Here is an 18,763-nt window from a genome sequence, read left to right as displayed (position 1 = left end):
TTGGTGTTGAGAGCTTGAAGTTGAAGAGTTAACTCCTCAAAGAATAACCTTCAAAATCCCTCATCTAGAGCTCCGAGTGAATGTTCAAATTCCATCTTCAATCAGTGAGAAAGGCTCAAAATACACAAAAAGCAGCACAGTAATTTGATTCCTGTAATCATCAAGACAGATTATCAGAGTGTGTGATACAAGAGAATTATCTGGAGTAGATTTGTATCTGTAATCCTGCAGTTTTAATGGGATCTGCATCCATTAGCCTTCTCATCTCAGATGTGGAAGACACCAAAAAAATCTAAAAAAAAAAATCATCTTTAAATCAGAATTTAAATACATCTAGTGAGAGGTTTGTTACATGATTCTTCACCAGCAACTATCTGTACAGTTTGTGTTACTGTAAACTTGTGTAGATGACTCAAAAACAGAAACCTCACTGCACTCATGGTGGCAGTCCGATAGTAAAGGCAGGAGTCATTCACAGAACTCTTATTTAAAATGAAAGTCCTTTTCATTTTCTACCTGGCAGTGAGAGCTTCATTCTGAAATATCATCTTATAGTTTTCTCTTCACTCTCTGGTCTGACATAAAACCGTGAAGTGCTGATGTGAGAAGACAACTGCTGCTGTTTCTACATCTGCTCTTCCTGTTGTTTTGGCCTAATTTTTTAAGCCAAGCTTTTTATTGTCGTTTTGCTCGTGTTCTCTATGTAAAGTCACTGGGTTACAGGAAAGAACAGAAGTTAGTATTATTACTATTGTTAAAGACATTAGCTGTAGGCATCAGACATAATCAGGCTCGCTGTGTGTCTTCCTTGTGTCCGGGACAAGATGATGTTTGAGATTCGTTCCCTACACCTGATTAGACAGAGATCGAGCCGCAGCTGATGATTATTTTCACAACTGATTAATCTGTTGTTTAATAGTGAAAAACTCAACAAGAACAGAAGGAGGTTCAGGTCAAAGAGAAAAGCAGCAAATCCTTACATTTAAAAAGCTTGAACCAGCTGATTCTTTCTTGATAAATGACTTGAATGAATATTCAGTCATTAAAATTGTTGATGAATTATTAACTAATAAGTTAATCACTTAATTGTTTCAGTAGTAGACCGAAGCTCTGCTCCCTGGACGGTCATTAGCCTTTACCTTCTTCAGATCAGTGTCTGTATAAAGAGACAGGAGTTAAATATACACAATCTGTTTTCAGTTTATATCTCCAACACCTGGTTTGAATAGTTGTTCATGAGGTTTGAGAGTTTCTAGATGCAACAAGTCGTCATTAACACTTCTTCTTCTTCTTCTTGCTGAAGTCTCAAACGTGTGAATGTGAATGTTTTCCACACATAAGGTTCATACCGTGTTATTGCCACGTCCGTGCTTCGACTGTCTCCACCTCTCCTGTCTGTCTGCACTGTGAACTTTTGACCAAATGATCAGGAATGTAAAGTTTCCCCGCTCTGTGTTTTCCAGTGTGTGGACAGTGTATCCGGGGTGGACTCGTCGCTGAAACGCGTGGCAGTGGTGGAGGATTTCTTCGACATCATCTATGCCATGCACGTGGAGATCAGCAGCGATCCAGGCAAAGCACCAAAACACGCTGGCCAGAAGAAAACCTACAAAGCTGTAAGCATCTGATGCTCCATGTTTAGAGAAGCAGCAAAGCCACGCTCACAATGATCTGTGGCATTTTCTTCTTTCATTTTTAATCGAAATATGTGAACCCATTTCTTTCGTTTTCATCTTTATTCCTCCACTACTCATAGCTGCTGCTCATTCATCCTCTGACTCTCACTTCGTCGTCTTTCTCTTCCTTTTAGTTTCCACCCTCAGTCTCACAATACCCTCCAACCTCTAACCCACAGAGTGTGATTTCTCTCTTTCATAACTCGTGTCGTCGGTTGCCTAACACACACTGCCCTCTGCCTTTCTCTCTTTTCTCTCTTCCTCTTCATTCGGGCTTCATTCCTCTTTTAGTGTCTCTGTCTAAAAAAAAAAAAGAAACAGTGGCTTTTTCTTCTCACAGCCGTCGTCAGTCTGGTTTAGTTTCAGTTTCAGATCAGAAACTAAACTGACAAACACATTCAGTCAGTTTCTACCTGCTGGTGACAGCTGTCGGTAAATGATAAGGATTAGGTGATTTAATTGATCTCTTGATGAGCAGAAAAATAATTTTCTTTAACTGTATTAATAACAGTTTAAGTCGTTTATCAGCTTCTAACTTGTGATGATTTTCTTTGTCTTATGAAATTAGAATCTGAAAACTTGTGTTGGTCTGCTGCAGTTTAAAGACATCACCCTGGGCTCTTGACGCAGAACAATTAATCAATTAATCAATCAATTAGTCCTCGTACATTCATCCATCAGTCTCCAACAGAATTCCAAACTCAAACCTAAAACAAGTTTCAGGTAAACTGTAAAACCTTCGGAGCCCTGCTCTTAATTCAGGAGGTAAATGTAGCTGTAGATTTGTGGTTTGGAGTTGAGATGAAACTGCAGCTCTGCTCTGCTGTCCCAGCTGCTGACACTGCCCTCTTTTGGTTGAACAGAGTAAGTGCAGGTTCCACAGATTTATCACCAAGTGACGGGATGAAGCTTTGTGATTTTTGTGCTCTTATCTTTATCTTTTCTTACATTTCCTCTCCTTCTTTTCATCTTATTAAGCAGTGTGTGTTTGTTTTCTCTGATTTGTTTTGTCTTGTATTAAAATTTTAGAATTCTTTTGCACAGACTCAGTTTGTTCGCTCACACTGTTTCTGTATTTAGTGTATAGACAGTGCAGTTAAAGCCAGGAGCTAGCTCACCATGCCACATAGCTTCAGGTCTTCAGGCCACCAAAGGCTGTGAGTGACATTTGCCTTTGCTTTTACCCCCTCCCTCCTACACACACTCCCTCTCCCTCCCTCACAGGCACAGCAACCCCCATCCATCCACGCTGGCTGTTTCCCACCCTTCCTCCTCCTTTCTTTTGTGTCTTTGTGCCGCTCTTCCTGAATAAATGTTTGATTTATGCATATGCACATTCAAACACACCCACAGATTTATAGACTTTATATCCTCAGCGTCACCGACAGCACTTTTTCTTTGAGACATTCAGGAAAGGTAACAGCGGGTCAGTTCTGTGATTCGGTGAAACACAGGCAACAGAGCTTGAATGCTGTTTAGCAGAAAATGTTTTAGAGGGTTAGGGTTTAGAGGGCTGTTTCTGTCCAGACTGACACACCTGAAAACACATATCACATGACCATTAACGTACATGGGCATGTGCATGAGGGTATAGACAGGAAGCAGATTGTCTACTGTTCAGTTAAACTCTGCATCATAAAATGCAGCTGCACAACATCTGCTAGCAAAAACACCAAAGTGAGAATGCTTGTAATTCATTATCCATGTTGTTGTCAAGGCTGAAATGGGTCATGTGAGAGGAGCATGACGAATCAGGGCAGGAAACGTCACGACTAAACCCAATCAGGAAGTGACTGTTGCATCTAAACCTCAGCCTTCGAAGAGAAACTAAAATGCTGCCAGTGGCATTTCCAAAAGTCTCAGTTTAAAACCTCCAGAGCAGTGTGGACACCAGGTGTAAACGTGGCTTCAGTGATGTGTTTTAAATCTAAAATGTATTTGTGTGGACGTCGTCTCTGTTTCAGAGTCGTGACACCTTTAGTTGAGACTGAACTGCTGACACAATACTTTGGATCAAATGAGATGTTCCCTTATTACATCCACATTTCAGTGATTATGATTTGTGGAAACCAAATAGTGACAGGTGATAATAAAAATGTTGCTTTTGCCCAGATACCAGCATCATGCAGCTCAGAGCGTCTTTCTGTCGTCAGTGCTCTCAGAAACCAGAGAGAGCAGATTGAATACTCTCTCTCTCTCTCTCTCTGTTTGATGGTCTCTCTCTCTCTCTCTCTGTCTCTTAGATAGCAGAGACGTACGCCTTCCTGCCCAGAGAGGCGGTGACTCATTTCCTGATGAGCTGTGGAGAGTGTCAGAAGAGGATGCACATCAGCACCGCAGGACAGGACTACAAAGGTACAAACACAAAACACAGCAGTGAATGTCCGAGTCAGCGAGTCGTCTGATCTCAGTTTGAGCCTCGAAACCGTTCCACAAACAGGGAACATCTAACTGTCAGTGGGAACATCCAAGTAATGGTCTTTCTGCCGTTTTCAGCGCAGTTTCCTCCTTCTGGCACAAACAGGTCCAATTACTTTATAGTGCCCCGTTTTTACCCTGTGCCATTTTCTTTGAGGGTCTGAATTCAGAGTGTGAGATATATCCGCTGTATAGTGCCTGTCAGTTAAAATGCAAAATGATGCTCCTACTATAAACAGGCTTTAGACGGTGTTAAAAAGTCTCACAATTCATTTAGAAATGTCTTTGTTTTGTGTGTCCATCAGTTTAAAACAGGAAGATATTTCAAAACTAAACAAAAATAAGTCGAACATTTTTGCATTTTGTGGCTAAAACCAGCTGATGTTTGACATTTTTTGCTTGAAACAAATACCGAAACATTCAGTCAGTTATTAAAATAGCTGCAGATTTTCTCCTGATGGACTAATCCTGACAGGTCTATAAATAATTAATTATTTTAATTGGCTAATCCATCCAGCCATTCAACCGATTAACCATGTCACATTAATTCAGTTAATTATATTATCTGGAATTATGGTCATAAAGTGCTGAGGAGCTCTGAAAGTGTGATATAACACTGTATAATTGTCCATGTCGTTCCTACTGGTTTTCCATTTTACTCTCATACTGTGGCTGGTTGATGATGGTGGAGCAGGTATTAAATTAGATTCTATGTTGTGTTTAAAAGGTCTTAAAAAAGTTTAAATAGAATCTGACAAACACACCAAACTCTGTTTCTAATCTTCCTGTCAGTTTCAGAGATGAACTCTGGTTTTTAACTGATCTCTAGTTCAGCTTCTCTCTGAACTCTGGTCTGATTCCAGCAGTTTAAGCTGCTGACTCTCACTCAGTTAGAGGGAGATCCAACCTGAACAACCACAGCTACACAGAGACACAACAGGTGTTCAGGGAGCAGAGAGAGAATGACAGAGGCTCCATTCTGAAGCTGAGATTTTAAGGCACAATAGTCACATAATGTTGCTTTAAAGGAAAGGATTTCAGGTTGGTAATAATTATCTAATGCCTCTGTTTGACTAATGAGCAACATCAAGCTCAGTTAGTTTAAGTTAAGACAAACAAAACCAACGTTTCTCTCTCTCTTCATTCACTTAAACTAATTTCAATTTAAGTAAATTTACCACTGTATTTACATGAAGTCCAGATTCCCGTCTCGTCCCGTTTTTCTTTCTCAGCATCTCCATTAAAAACGTGGCGGTTCAAAGGAATCCTTCCTGTCCCTCACTCTTCCTCTGCTTCCCGGCCCGTTCCCTTTGTCATCACTCTCCCTCATTCGCCTTCTTTCTCCACATGTCTTTCAATTACAGTCCCTCTTCCTGTCTTTCATCCTTCCTCTTGCTTTTCTCTCTCTTTATCTCTCTCGCATATGCCCTCCCCTCTCAGCAAAATCATTCGCATATTTGCTTATTGTAAAGAAAACAAAAATAAAATCAGGCAGTCATCAAAAAAAAACAAACATTTCAGCTGCACTGAATCATCAGAGAAGGAATGTGTGAGATACAGAATCAACATGTTCTGTATCTGATTTTAAAGCTAAAGTATGCGTGTTTTTTTTCCTTGAGATTAAAGGTGTGTTGTCAAACCCGCCTTCCTCGCCCTCGGTTGGTCGAGTTCCTCCCACCGCACCTGTCAGTCATGTTGATGAGCAGCCTGTGGCCCGAGCACGCCGGCGTCTCTGAAGCCTCCACATGCTCTGAACGAGGAGACAATTAAAAATAAAGCCAGCGGTCACGGGCTTTAGATGTTTGGCTTCCATATGTTTCTCTCCTTCCCCCACAGTCGCTTTGCTGGCCAACATCAGTCACAGTTATTTAATGTAAACAGAGGAATGTAAAGAAGGGAAGCAGGGTGGAAAGTGTTTGTGATTGTATAAATAGTGACAGAGCTGCAGCTTTAAAACTGTTAGTAAAGACACTGCACAGTCTACGTTTATGATCCCAAAACCTTGAGAAGTTTTGAACAGCGGCCCGCACAAAACCATGAAACCACATCACAGAAATAACAAGCTGTGTGCAGTCTGTCTCTCCTGCACTTCCTAATGTGATTCCAGCGAAGAGAAATCCACCGAATCCTTCTTCTGTGTGAAAATACATTTCAAAGTTCAGGCAGCGATACAGCAAGGCTTCAGCAGTCTTCCAAGAAACAGAAGTCTTTTTAGTGTAAAATCCTTCTTTGTCGAGCTGTGGCAGAGAGATAGTGACACAAAGAAACACAAAGAGGGAATTTTGTACCGAACAGACAGGAACTGAGGGAGAGATACACACTTGATTTGTGAAACCCAGACTGCTGAAGCTCTAACTGAACTTTTGAATGTAGATATTTGGAATCATATTAGGACGAGAACCAGTGAGTGTGTGGAAACTATGATTACACCTACATTAACCTGGTGCGGTGGTGAAAGAACAAAAGAGTTCAACAGTTAAAATGCATCAGAGAATCTAAGGGCCAGCGTATTTAAACCTGAAACAGCCCAGTTTAAAAGCAAAGTACAGAGTAGTACAGTAATCTTGATAGCGTAGGAACGTGTGTGTGCGGTGATTTGAAAGAGAATGTGTTTGAGTGACGCTCCAGCTGCCACGTGAAAGACGAGATGCTGAGATCCGTTTTCCATTCTTCCCCTCCTCTGCCAACCCTGCCCCCCCCACCCACCCCCGTTAGGCCCCCTGAAGGCCACCCTCTCCTACACTCCCATCCCTCCCCCATTCCTCCTCCTGCTGCCCACCCTTCCATCCCCCCCTGCAACTCACCCATTGCTCTGTTTTCTCTCTTCCCTTACCCTCCCCTCCAAGCGTCCCGCCTGCACGTCCCCACATCCTGCTTCCAGCTCCTCTCCTTCAACATCCCCTTCCCTGCCGCTCCAGGCTTCCTGTCCCGTCCCTGCATCCCTCGCCTTCCCCCTTCCTCCATCCTCCCTCCTCCTCCTCTACCCATCCCCATACCCTACGTCTATCCCTCCCTCATTCCCCCCCCCCGGCTTCCTCCCCCACCCTCCACCCCCCGTCTCCTTGTCGCTCATTAAACAGAGGAGTCATCGGAGTGTCCTGTCTCTCTCCTCAATTAGCCTAATTAATGGCTTTTAACAAAGAAAATGGCCCCGGAAACGAGCTCATTTTCCTCAGAGTCGGGGTAGAGAGGGAGAGGGGATCGGTGCTGCTGGGGGGAGAAATCTGAACTACACTGAAAAAAGAGAGAGAGAAATGTAGGAGAAGAAGAAATTTGAAATGAGAGTTTACAGAGAGGAGGACAAAGGAAATGTGGAGGATGTGTCCTCGTGAAGAAAACAAATAAAAAGGAACGTTTGTGATGAAAGAGATTCCTTCATAATCTTTTTAAAAGGTACAGGGACGAGGTCCTTTTCTATTTTCAAAGAGATGACGGGGTTATCTCAAACTAATAATAATCTAATCCTCTCAGAAATCTCACATCTAATTGATTTTACATGTGGAAAAGAATTTAAAAGCATTTTCTGAGTCTCAAGTGAAGAACTTTTGAATTCTTTTTCTCTGCTATGAATTTTGACTTTATAACACCACCATGCGCCTGTTTGCTGGGCAGTGTCACTGATTAAAAAACGGTAAAGTGATTAAATGAAATTGTAAATATGAGTTTTCCATTGGCTGTAACAGAAATGATTTAATTAGAAGATGTAATAAGCTGAGCAAACAATCAAACACACACACGTAATGACAGTGTTGGTGATACTTCAGCTCAGTGTGAGTGTGTGTGTTGTGCCATCACTGGATGCCACTCAGAGAGAGAGAGTAGCTAATTGCCTTTGCACCCTGTGGGGGTTTGGCCTCTCCACGACACACACACACACACACACACACACACACACACACACACACGACCTCATCCCCCTTTATCGCTAGGCTGAAGTGACTCCCACTAAAGTTCAGCTGTGAATTATTAAATGCAATTAATCAGCGTGGACCAGGGCCATGTTTAATTGACACAGGCAGCAGGCTCACTGTATGAGTTGTGTGTGTGTGTGTGTGTGTGTGTGTGTGGGGCTTCGTTTTACTATATTCAGGAGAACCACTAAAATTCCTGTTTTTGTCAGTGGAGTCTGGTAGTGATGTATAGAGATGTTTCTGGTTAAACTAAAGGATCTGACTCTTTAATAAAACAGCAGTGTCTCTGTAGGAATCCTGTCCATGATGTTTTCAGACACTTAGAATTATAATCTGAGTCTGTCAGTAGAAATCGTTTATACTAACGAACGTGGGAAAATAGGAAAACGCTAATAATTCAGGGACCAGTTTTGATGTGTTGATGAGACGCTGCATGTGATAACGAGCTGTAACAAATCACTTGATATTGAAGAAGCACTTTACTCATCTTGACTCCATATTGACTCCACTCTCTTTACTGAATGTGCTGGCAACAGAAGTTACTCAGAAACACCTGTGGTTTACTGTCTTTTCAGCTTCAGTTTAGATCATGAACAAACTGCTTTAAACACATTTGATGTGAATGTTAGATGTTCTTATAAGAATGATTCCTTTTCCCTAATGTCAGCATATCTAAACCCACTATTAGCAATAATAGCAACACACTCCTTTTTATGGAACATCTCGTCCAAAATGATCATGGTCGTGACCAAACAGGGGTCCGGAGCCTCGTGTTGAAAACCCACGTGACAGCTTTGTGTCGCATAATCAGTCAGTTATCGCAGTCTGTCCCTCTCTGGAGAATTCACTCACACACTCTGTCACTTCCTCATGTCTCTGTATCAATCACCAATCAATGATGACGGTCCTGTCTATTCTACTGAGCCGTATTGATCTTGTGCCCTGTTTTCACGTCCACTCTGTAGACACTCCAGACATTAGACACGTCCTTTACGAGGTCAGAGGAAGACGTGTGGATGGAGACGTGAAAGACTGGTGGAGATTCAAGCAGTGATAATGTGGTTTTAATGTGTTTGTATGTCATTTCTTTATATAAGAGCCTTAAAGCAGTAAAAAGCTTTTTGTAGAACTCTGTTATTCAGCCACACCACCTCCTCACTCTGCTTCTCTTTGTCTGTGTCGCTCTACCTCCAGCTCTAGAAGGTCCTCTAGTGTTGGCTCTCTGACAAGGCATGATGGCAGACTCAGCTTTAACAGTCAGTGGGTTTAGGAGAGGCTGCAAAGTAAAGAGGGAGATAAAATTATGAATATATTGTGGAAATATGATTTAAAAAATCAAAGCTATTGATTTAACTTGATGGTGGTTTTAAGGTGGTATGTGTTGTGTTATTAAGCAGAGTTTGAACTCTTGGGATCACTGTTTTTAATCTCCTTTTTAAAAAAAATATTCAATGAATTCATGGTAACCGAACTGCCCCAAATGCACCGGTATTACCTGCACATAGGATAGTTACCCCTCTGCAACAAGAAAAATCTAAATGCATCTGTCAGCAAGAGAAATGTATCTTGACAGGAAGAACACTTCCCAGGTGAAAGCCTTCCTGAAGGTTTGAGGGCAAAATAGCAAATAGCAAAGAAAACCTATGTTTGCTATTTTCACCTAAACGTCTCTCCTCTCCTCTCCTCTCTCCTCTCCTCCTCTCCTCCTCTCCTCTCCTCTCCTCTGCAGAGAACGACAGACCGAGCTCTTTGGTGTCGGAGGTGATAGACTACAACATGCCTCTCACCACCACCTACATGAAGCAGATGAAGCTGCAGTGCATGAGCAACAACAAGGTACGTGAAGTGACTGCAACAGAGCTGCATGTTAAACAGCAGAGACACTGGGTCTGATCTGGGCTCCGCTGTGAGGCTGCAGGCCCACGTTTGTTTTTCTGAATTTATGTTGTTTTTTTTTTGTCTGTGCCATCAGACAGAATATGCACCATCTGTGTGTGTGTGTGTTTCTATCCACCGTGAGACCATAAGAATTTCCTTGAGAGGGGATCATAAAGTAAATCTTACAACTGCCTTAAAACAGCAGGCTTTAGTACACTGGAGAACTGTTTGTGACAGGTGTGTAGGAGGAAACCAGGAGGCCCACTAATGCCTCGGTAAGGAGGAAAACTCCCACACGCCGTCTTGTACTTGCAATTAAAACAGTGTAATGAGAAGAAATATCAGTGTTTCAGTCTGATGCTCGCGGAGGTCAGTGGACCAAAACCATTTCTTCTCTGTCTGAGACTGTTATTTTTCTATTCTCTGCACAGAATAACTGAAAACTCATACAAGCCAGCTTTCAAAGACGTGAACAAATGACCTGAGACAAGTCAGACAAGATGATCTGCACAAACAGAACCTTTTTTCATTTTCAGAAAAAGGTTTCTGATGTAGATGGTGTCAGGAGGTCTGTTTTTAGTCAGCCACTTGGCAAATATGGACAATATCTACATCAATAAATAGTCAGTTTTTTCAGTTTTATATAATTGCAAACTGAATATCTTTGGGTTTTGGCCAAGACATTTGAAGAAGTTGCCTTGGACTCTAATCTATAAATTAATCAATAATTAAAATGATCATTAGTGGCCCTATTGCCCAACCCCGGGGAGGTGGTGATTGGTATATTCCACATTGTTCCCCCAACACCACCACCACCACTCCATCCTGTACCAGTGTGACTATCAGTACCACACACTCGCTGTCACTCATATTCCCTGTGTGTGTGTGTGTGTGTGTGTGTGTGTGTGTGTGTGTGTGTGTGTGTGTGTGTGTGTGTGTGTTGGACAGACAGGCAGATATATTGGCATTCCAGTGCAAATTGGCACTTCAGTGTCTCCCTCTCTCTCTCTCTCTCCTCAGCTAATTAACTTGACGCTCTGAGGCCTGGCTTAATTGGAACGAGCTCAACCCTCTGTTCCCCCACCCGTTATCTAGACACACACACACACACACACACACACACACACGGATGGCATATCTGAAAAACCTCACGTACAGTTCAATACTTCCTTTCTCACCTCCCTTACTTCCCCATTTCCCTCTCTCTTTCACTCACACACACACACACACACACACACACACACACACACACACACACACACACACACACAGAGGCACTCTCACACCTGCAACAACCTCTGTGACTCCTGTTATTCTCCAGCAGTTGTACCAGTCTGTTTGGTGACACCATGTCAAAGCTGCTCTAATTAGTTCATCCTGACATTTTGACACAGTCCTCATTATCATCCTCATGTTAGAATCCAAGTACAAAACTAACATTTTTTCTTTGCATGTTTTTCTCTCTGAAAGCGATCGCTGTTGTTCATCTTTATTGTTTATGCTGAAAGAGCGAGTTGAATTTCACCGTTCTCCCGCCGCGCCGTCAGTGCTCCGAGTTCGACCCTCATACTCCCGCTAATCGTTGCTTATTGTTTAATGATAAAAGAACTGAAGTCTGTTCTGTGATCGAGTTGTCGCGCGTCACCCCCGGATCAGAGTCAAGTGTCTGAGATGTAAAATGTTGTAAAATAAACAGAGGCGCTCTACATCTACGTGCAGTGTTGCTGTATTGATCTGCAGTCAAGCTTCAGAAGCAGCCGGTGAATGATAAATAAAATATGTCGGTGCTGTACGCAGCAGCAGCCTACAGCAGTTCAGTTTTGACTGATGTGGGCTCTTGATCAATACTAAGCTTCCAATAGCCGAGGCCGTGTGCCAATATACAGCATCTTTCACCTTTGGTCAAACTATCATGTTGTTGTTTTTGACACGAGGATTCAGTCATGGAGAAGGTGTGGACACAGCATCAGCATAAAGAAGTCAGTGGATTAATCTTTTAGTCAATCGATTAATGATTTTTTAAGCAGAAATGTATTGTTTTCAGCCTCTACAGATCAATATCTGCTGGTTTTCTGAGCCGTCGATGACAGCAAAATGAATAATGTTGACAAAGGACAAAATCAGTGATCTAGAGACAAAATCTTGAGCTCTGGGAAATTATGATGACTGTTTTCACTGTTTTCTGACGTGTCATAGACCTGATGATTTATTGATTGATCCAGAAAATAACTGGCAGATTAATTGATGATGAAAATAATTGTTAGTTGCTGCCCCAGTGCAAATAAATTCAAATTGTACTGCAGGTTTTACAGCTGCAGGTGAATGAGCTTTAATTTGATTTGATACCCATAATGCACTGGTATGGGCAGCTGTGGTTCAGGAGGTTGTGTGTGTGATACCTGGCTCCTCCTCCACATATTGAAGCGTCCTTGAGCAAAACATTGAGCTCCAGTCTCTCACAATAGTAAGACCAGTGCTTTGTATAGAGGCTCTTCTGCCATCGATGTGTGAGTGTATGAGTGGATGAATGAGTGAATTTGGGTAAAACAGAAGAAGAAACACAATAACCAACACAAAAGACACAGAACAAGGACACGTCTAGACAAAATAAAGCTAAATATTTCAAAGTAATATTACAGAAATAATAACTTATTATAGTACTATATAACTATATAACTTAAAATAACAGAAAAGATATTCCACAATAAACAGCTGGTATCAGATATTCATTAAAAGACCAAAAACAGCATAAAAATAAATCAGTAAATAAATAAATAAAAACTCCTCCTAATTACTCCTCTGGCTCTGTATCTTGCTTTTCAGGAAGAGTAATGTAACTACTTTAACCAGCGCAGTATTTTTTTCTGTATGATGGCAGAGTTGTTTTGTATGTTTTCCCTCGATCACCTGAAGTTATATTTTATATTGTTTATATTCAGTAGAGGACGTCAGGACAAATGAAGATGAATTTTCTGCCCTGTCGTGTTCACATAATGACTCAAAAAGTATAACACAGTATTATTGAGGTACCTATACTGATATGAGAGAGATAATGATGAATATCAGATAATACTGAGCAGGAAATGCATCAGTGTTTCTAAATGACAACAAACATTAGCATGACTTGTTGCTCACCAGTTGACATATGTGCCAGTAGCTGATGTTGCTGATGTTGTCTGATACAGAAAAGATTTCTTCTGGAAGTCAGTGTTTGAAAAGCTGCATAATTTGTTCATTCACCCGTCCACCTCCTCCACCTCCACCCAAACACTCAGATGTCATATATATTCATCAGACTTTGCAGTCCTGCAGCCACAAGAGTTGAAGTGAAGTTTTAGCAGACAGTATTCAGTGTGTGTGTGTGTGTGTGTGTGTGTGTGTGTGTGTGTGGCAGGATGAGACTGTGCTGCAGAAAGATTATAGTGTTCGGCCCAGAGGAGCAAAAGTACAGACAGGAATAGAGGAGCAATGACTCACTCACCTATAGAAATAACATAGGACATGAGGGAGCATTAGGTTCACATTGTGTGTTTGTGTGTGTGTGTGTGTGTGTGTGTGTGTGTGTGATAGGGGAAGCAGACAGCGTGCAGGATAGTTGAATAGCATTCTGTGGAAAAAAGAAGGTTGGAGTCTTTTGTCTGGGTTGTTTTTATGAGCGAGAGAGAGAGAGAGCGAGGATAACAGAGCATGGGAGAGGAGGAGAGAGAGAGGGTCATCTGTACTTTTACCCAAGAAAAGATTTGAGCCAAAGGAGAAGAGAAGAACAGCAGGAGGATGTGCTGCATATTTGTGATGTGTGAATCCTCCACCGGCTCCATTAGCACTCATCCCAAGCCTCCGTTCATCTGCCCATCCCTTTATCTTTCCCTCTATCCGCCCCCCGTCCCAATTCAATAAGAGGAGGAAATTACCCAGGATGCTTCCTGGCAGGGGTGGGGTGGGGTGGGGGGGTGTTTAAGAGGGGGATGCTGCAGACAATGTAGAATCGGGTGAGGAGTGAGAGGAGACAAGAGGGGGAGGAGGAGGATGGAGAGATGGCAGGGCGGTGGCTCTGTCTGGCTGAGGGAAGGAGGAAGATGGAGAGGAGGAGGAGGAGGAGGAGGAGGAGGAGGATGTGCTCGGTCAGGGTGAAAATAAAAATGAGAAAATTTGTAGGTGATGGGGGGATGCAAGGAGGGAGGAGGGGAGGAGAGGGGGTGGGAGGGGGTAGGGAATCAGAGAAGGAATTAAAAAAGGAGAATGAGGTGGTTCATTATCGTTTATGGTCTCCCCCTCTCCCTCTCTCTGCCCATTATTTCAGCTACCTCCAGAGGAACGACATTTCATTATTTTTGGGAGGAGGGGTGTGTGTGCGTGTGTGTGTGTGTGTGTGTGCAGATAGGTTGGGGGTTGGTCTATTATAATTACTAAAAGACTGTTGAGAAGACAGCAGAAAAAAGATAAAAGCCTGGTCGCCAGAGCAGCCTTGAAAAAGTGACCCAAACCTTTTGTCCACAGTTTGTCGGCTGAAAAACAAAGTGACAGGAAAACTGATGGAGAATTATTTTTCTCCCTCTTGTAAATCTATATATGAACAAAACTTCAGCATTGTTACAGAACTCCGCTGCCCACATCTGCAGTTTTTTTGTGCTTGGTTAACGCGATACTGTGCAGAGCATCTAAACTACTTAAAAGCATCTGTGAGATGAGGAATCCAGGTGACAGGATGGTGCAGCGCATCCTTTAGAAAATCTAGTAGAAGGGGAAATAATGGCAATAACCTCAAGGACCCAAACATGAACTAATCTGCTAGACTGATTGTGAATGTGAGCTGTTGTGTACAGTACCTCAGATTGATTCAACACAATGCCCAAGATTCGAAAAAAACAAGGTCTGTACTTTGCTTTGAAAAAAAAAGAAACACGCAGCTGAATCATGTGTTTTGTGCTCTTGAGTTCGAGGACAGTGAATGTGCAGGAGAAAACAGTGAATGGAGCACACTGATTGATTTGCAGGCTATACTACTGCAAACAGACTAATACTATGAAACCACTGTGTCCAATGACAATTGTATTGTATTGTCTATGTAAACTATTCAAGGTTGACAACATCTTATGTCTCTATAGTACTGTCAACATGTTGCTCTATCTGTACTTCGGTCTTTGTATTAGAGACAAAGTTCACATGTTGATAAAAACATAAATAAAAACAAACTCATTGGATAATTAATTATTATCTACATGAACTATATGACTTAAACATCCACTGAAACTTGTTGCAACATCATATCTGTTTAAAGTGAGGGGGCTATATTCTTCCCCACATTACATGAATTTGATTTGATCAACCAATAATCACACCTGTTTCTATCAGATGGTTAAAAAAAACTCAGTTAAACAAATAAGTGCAAAAACATCTTGTTAAAACTTATTTTAAAGCATTATGTACCTTAAAATAACAACTTCTGAATAACTGAATAATTTTGCTGGTTCCCAAACACCTGTTGTGTCTCTGTGTAGCTGTGGTTGTTCAGGTTGGATCTCCCTCTAACTGAGTGAGAGTCAGCAGCTTAAACTGCTGGAATCAGACCAGAGAGTTCAGAGTGAAGCTGAACTGGAGATCAGTTAAAAACCAGAGCTCATCTCTGAGATCCAGGAAACTTCCTGCTCCAGAAGGAGAAGAGGATCATGGGTAGTAGACACTGTTGACCTGACTGATTAGACTTTGTTTTCTGTACATGAAAACCGCTCAGACTCAGAGCCCTGCTGATTTAATTTCCTCTCACTCCTGCAGAGGGCGCTGCTGCTCAGCAAAATTACATTTTGTTGCTTTAAAATGATAAAAAAAAAAAAAAATAAAATAGTGGATACTAGTTAAAAAAATAAATGCTTTTTGAGCAGGTGAGAGTTTTTAGAGCAAAATTACGAGCTTAGATGTTCAGTAGTTATCTCCCAAATAATCTCATAATGTAGATTCCCTGCCTCACTGCAGTGAACCCTTTAACACTGATGATACTGTATGATTGTGTAGAGAAATTCTTGTAAGACTAAATACATCTGGTGCAGAGCTTTTAGCCGATACAAAGATCACAAATAAAGTGCCGGTCAGTCTCTTCCTCCTGGCTTGAAGCCATCAGTGTGGGTTTGCACCAGGGGCATGACCTTTTTCATGTCTTATCCTCTCACCATCTGCCCTGATGCTCTCCAGTGTATACTGTCCAATAAAGTAGAAGTGCCATGGAAACAGCTCTGCAAGAAAAATCCCCTCAGTGGTCTGTGAGTGCACAACACATGATATATAAATGAAAGTGGAAGCGTCACAGCACTGTTTCCCCTCATACCTTTTCTCTAAGGCAGCACAGGTATGATTCACGGCTGAAAACAAAACCTGAGTCTGGTCTTCCCCTGAAACTGCTTTTAGACGAGAGAAAACTGCACTGAAACCAACACAGGGATGGAAAGCCCCCTGAAACTTGGATTATATGGCATAAACACTCAAAGATAATGGTGAAAAAAATTACCTTGAAACCATTACCTAAGGCACGGACTGCTCTATTGAAACTGATGCTAATGTTGATACATTTCTAAGCACTTGGACCTGCGTTTTGTGTCTGAAATGTGCCATGTAAGCACTTTATTATTATAATTATTGGAACATGTATGCAGTATTTTAAGGCTTTAACATCATAGGGTTTTAAACCTGGTGCTAAAGTAACAGATGTTCATTAAAACCAAATCTTTTAAATCGTTTTATTTTGGAGAGCTTCACAGTTTGAGCTGTCCACTGTTGTGATTCTTTTCTTTTAGTCAGCGTTCAATCTCCTCTCAGGCCAAGCATCCCATTCAGCCTTTTCTGTGGCACAGGAAACGATAAGCACCCTTATCAACACACACACACACACACACACACACACAGCGCTTCTGCAATTCCCTAGACACTTCGTGCTGTGCATGGGCATGCATGGATAATTACACCGCAGTTTCTCCCTCTGCCTATAGGTGGCAGGTTTGTCATGTAAATGTATGAGAGGGCACATGCTGATACTCGGTCATACACACTCACACACACACACAGAGCAGCTTCATGAGTATGTGTAGTGGTTGCTGTGTATTTAAACATTTGTCTGTGGGTGATCCAGTGTAAAGGTCAGTGTGCAAAAGAAGCGAAACCTGAATGAAACATCCGTCTGTTCCTGAAGTGACTGTGATGTCTTTGTGTTTGTAGAGAAACAGAATAAAACAGCACCGTCCTGCTGCTAGAGGCTGCTTTTAAATATACTCTGTGTATTTAAGATGCACTGAGAGGGATGATTTTCATCAGAAATCACTGCTACTGTCAGGTTTTCAGAGTTGTTTCTTTTTAAAAAAAACATTTTTGTGCAATTACAATTTATTTTTTGTCATTATCCTGGCAACTAATTAACTCTCTCACCAGAAATGTATAAATACCAACAACAACAGCTTCTGTCAACACTGGGGGGAAAAGCGCTGTAGCTTGTTCTAAAGATGCATTTCATAGCAAATATATGAGATCACATCTGGCAAATTCAGCAGTTCACTGGTGAGGTGGTTAGCACTGTCACCGCTGAGGGTTCTGGGTTCAAATCCCAGTTTGGCTAGGACTGGCAAAGTATTAGATTGAATGTGAGAGTGAATGGTTGTTTTTCTATACATGTCAGCCCAGTGGCAGCAGGGGCTGGCTTCAGACGCCCCAAGCCCTGAGAGGATAAGCAATATAGATAATGGCTGAATAGATGTCTGGCAGATTGGTTACGTTCAGCAGATTCTGACCTTGTTTCCATCAGTGGCCAAATTTGTTTACAGAAAAGTTCCTCCTCCTGATGTTCATCATCTGATTCATCCTCTCCGTTGTTGTCTTTTATTAACCAGTCTCATTAAATGTGAAACAAAATAGATTGTTTCCATACAGGTGTGCAACACACCAAGTTCATAAGTTCATGTGCACTCAGCTGCCAGTTCATTAGGTTCACCTACCTGAAACTAATGCAGCAATATTGTGGTGTGGTCAAACTATATTGAATTATTATCAATGATATAAGCAGGGTGAACAAAACAAACACCTAATCATCAGCACAACAAACTACATTCATGACCGTACAGTTGAATCAGCAAACACCTGTGTAACAGCTGAGCTCTAATGCAGGGCTGTACATTAGTGTTAGCTGAGTGTGTGAAGGTCAACAACACAATATGTTCCTGTAACATTTCTGACGAAGCTGAACATTTATTTATGCCGGTTTGAGTTGAATAGTCGAAGTCTGAGCAGCTGCTCAGACCGGGCTTCTGCTACTGTGTTCAGTCTTAAGGTGGAATTTCGAGATTTATTTCAGTCAGTTAACAGGTATTTGAATTTAAAGGACCCAGCTGTATGGATCTTGGATCTGTATGTCCATTGTTTTAAATGGATTCAGTCAGTGACACACTACAGTATATTACAGTACAACTGCTCCCTCCTCCCTCTCCTCCCTCTCCTCCCTCTCTCCCCTCTGATGTAAGCAGCCGTGGCCCCGCCCCCTCCGGTTGCCACAGAGAGTCTTGAGGGTCCTGCTGTGCGCTCTCACTCCCTCCCTGTGTGCAGCAGGATATATTGTCCATTTAAAATAAAACAATAAGAAAGAAAGAAACAACTGGAGGCGAATGCACGAACAGTTAAACCAAACCACGACAACAAGAAAACAAGGCTGTGGAGACGCGGGTGGCGGTCGACATTCATGTTTGTAATCTGACAGAAGTGAAGGTAAGAAGGCGTTTTCTGCACGCGCGTGTTTTATTTATTTATTTATTCATCTCTGTTTTTATTCCGGAGTGTTTCACCCCCTCTGTCAGTATGTTTTCCTGCATGCCGGTGCCTGACTGACTGACTGACTGACTGACTGACAGG

General features: G+C 42.0%; 1 protein-coding gene across 3 annotated transcripts in view; it reads left to right on the top strand.

Moving 5' to 3' along the window:
- The window catches only part of LOC108873291 (nucleolar protein 4-like), a 128,092-nt gene that overhangs the window by 29,352 nt on the left and 79,977 nt on the right, over window positions 1-18,763 (top strand). For all 3 annotated transcript variants that reach the window (XM_018661470.2, XM_018661469.2, XM_051071468.1), the window contains 3 exons: window positions 1,464-1,616; window positions 3,920-4,031; window positions 9,735-9,841. In XM_018661470.2, the coding sequence (XP_018516986.1) occupies window positions 1,464-1,616; window positions 3,920-4,031; window positions 9,735-9,841 (372 nt within the window). The remainder of the gene's footprint in view (window positions 1-1,463; window positions 1,617-3,919; window positions 4,032-9,734; window positions 9,842-18,763) is intronic.

This window comes from Lates calcarifer, linkage group LG6 (genome assembly GCF_001640805.2).
Source record: "Lates calcarifer isolate ASB-BC8 linkage group LG6, TLL_Latcal_v3, whole genome shotgun sequence".
Classification (NCBI taxonomy): Eukaryota; Metazoa; Chordata; class Actinopteri; family Centropomidae; genus Lates; species Lates calcarifer.
This window is presented reverse-complemented; position numbering and strand designations above follow the sequence as displayed.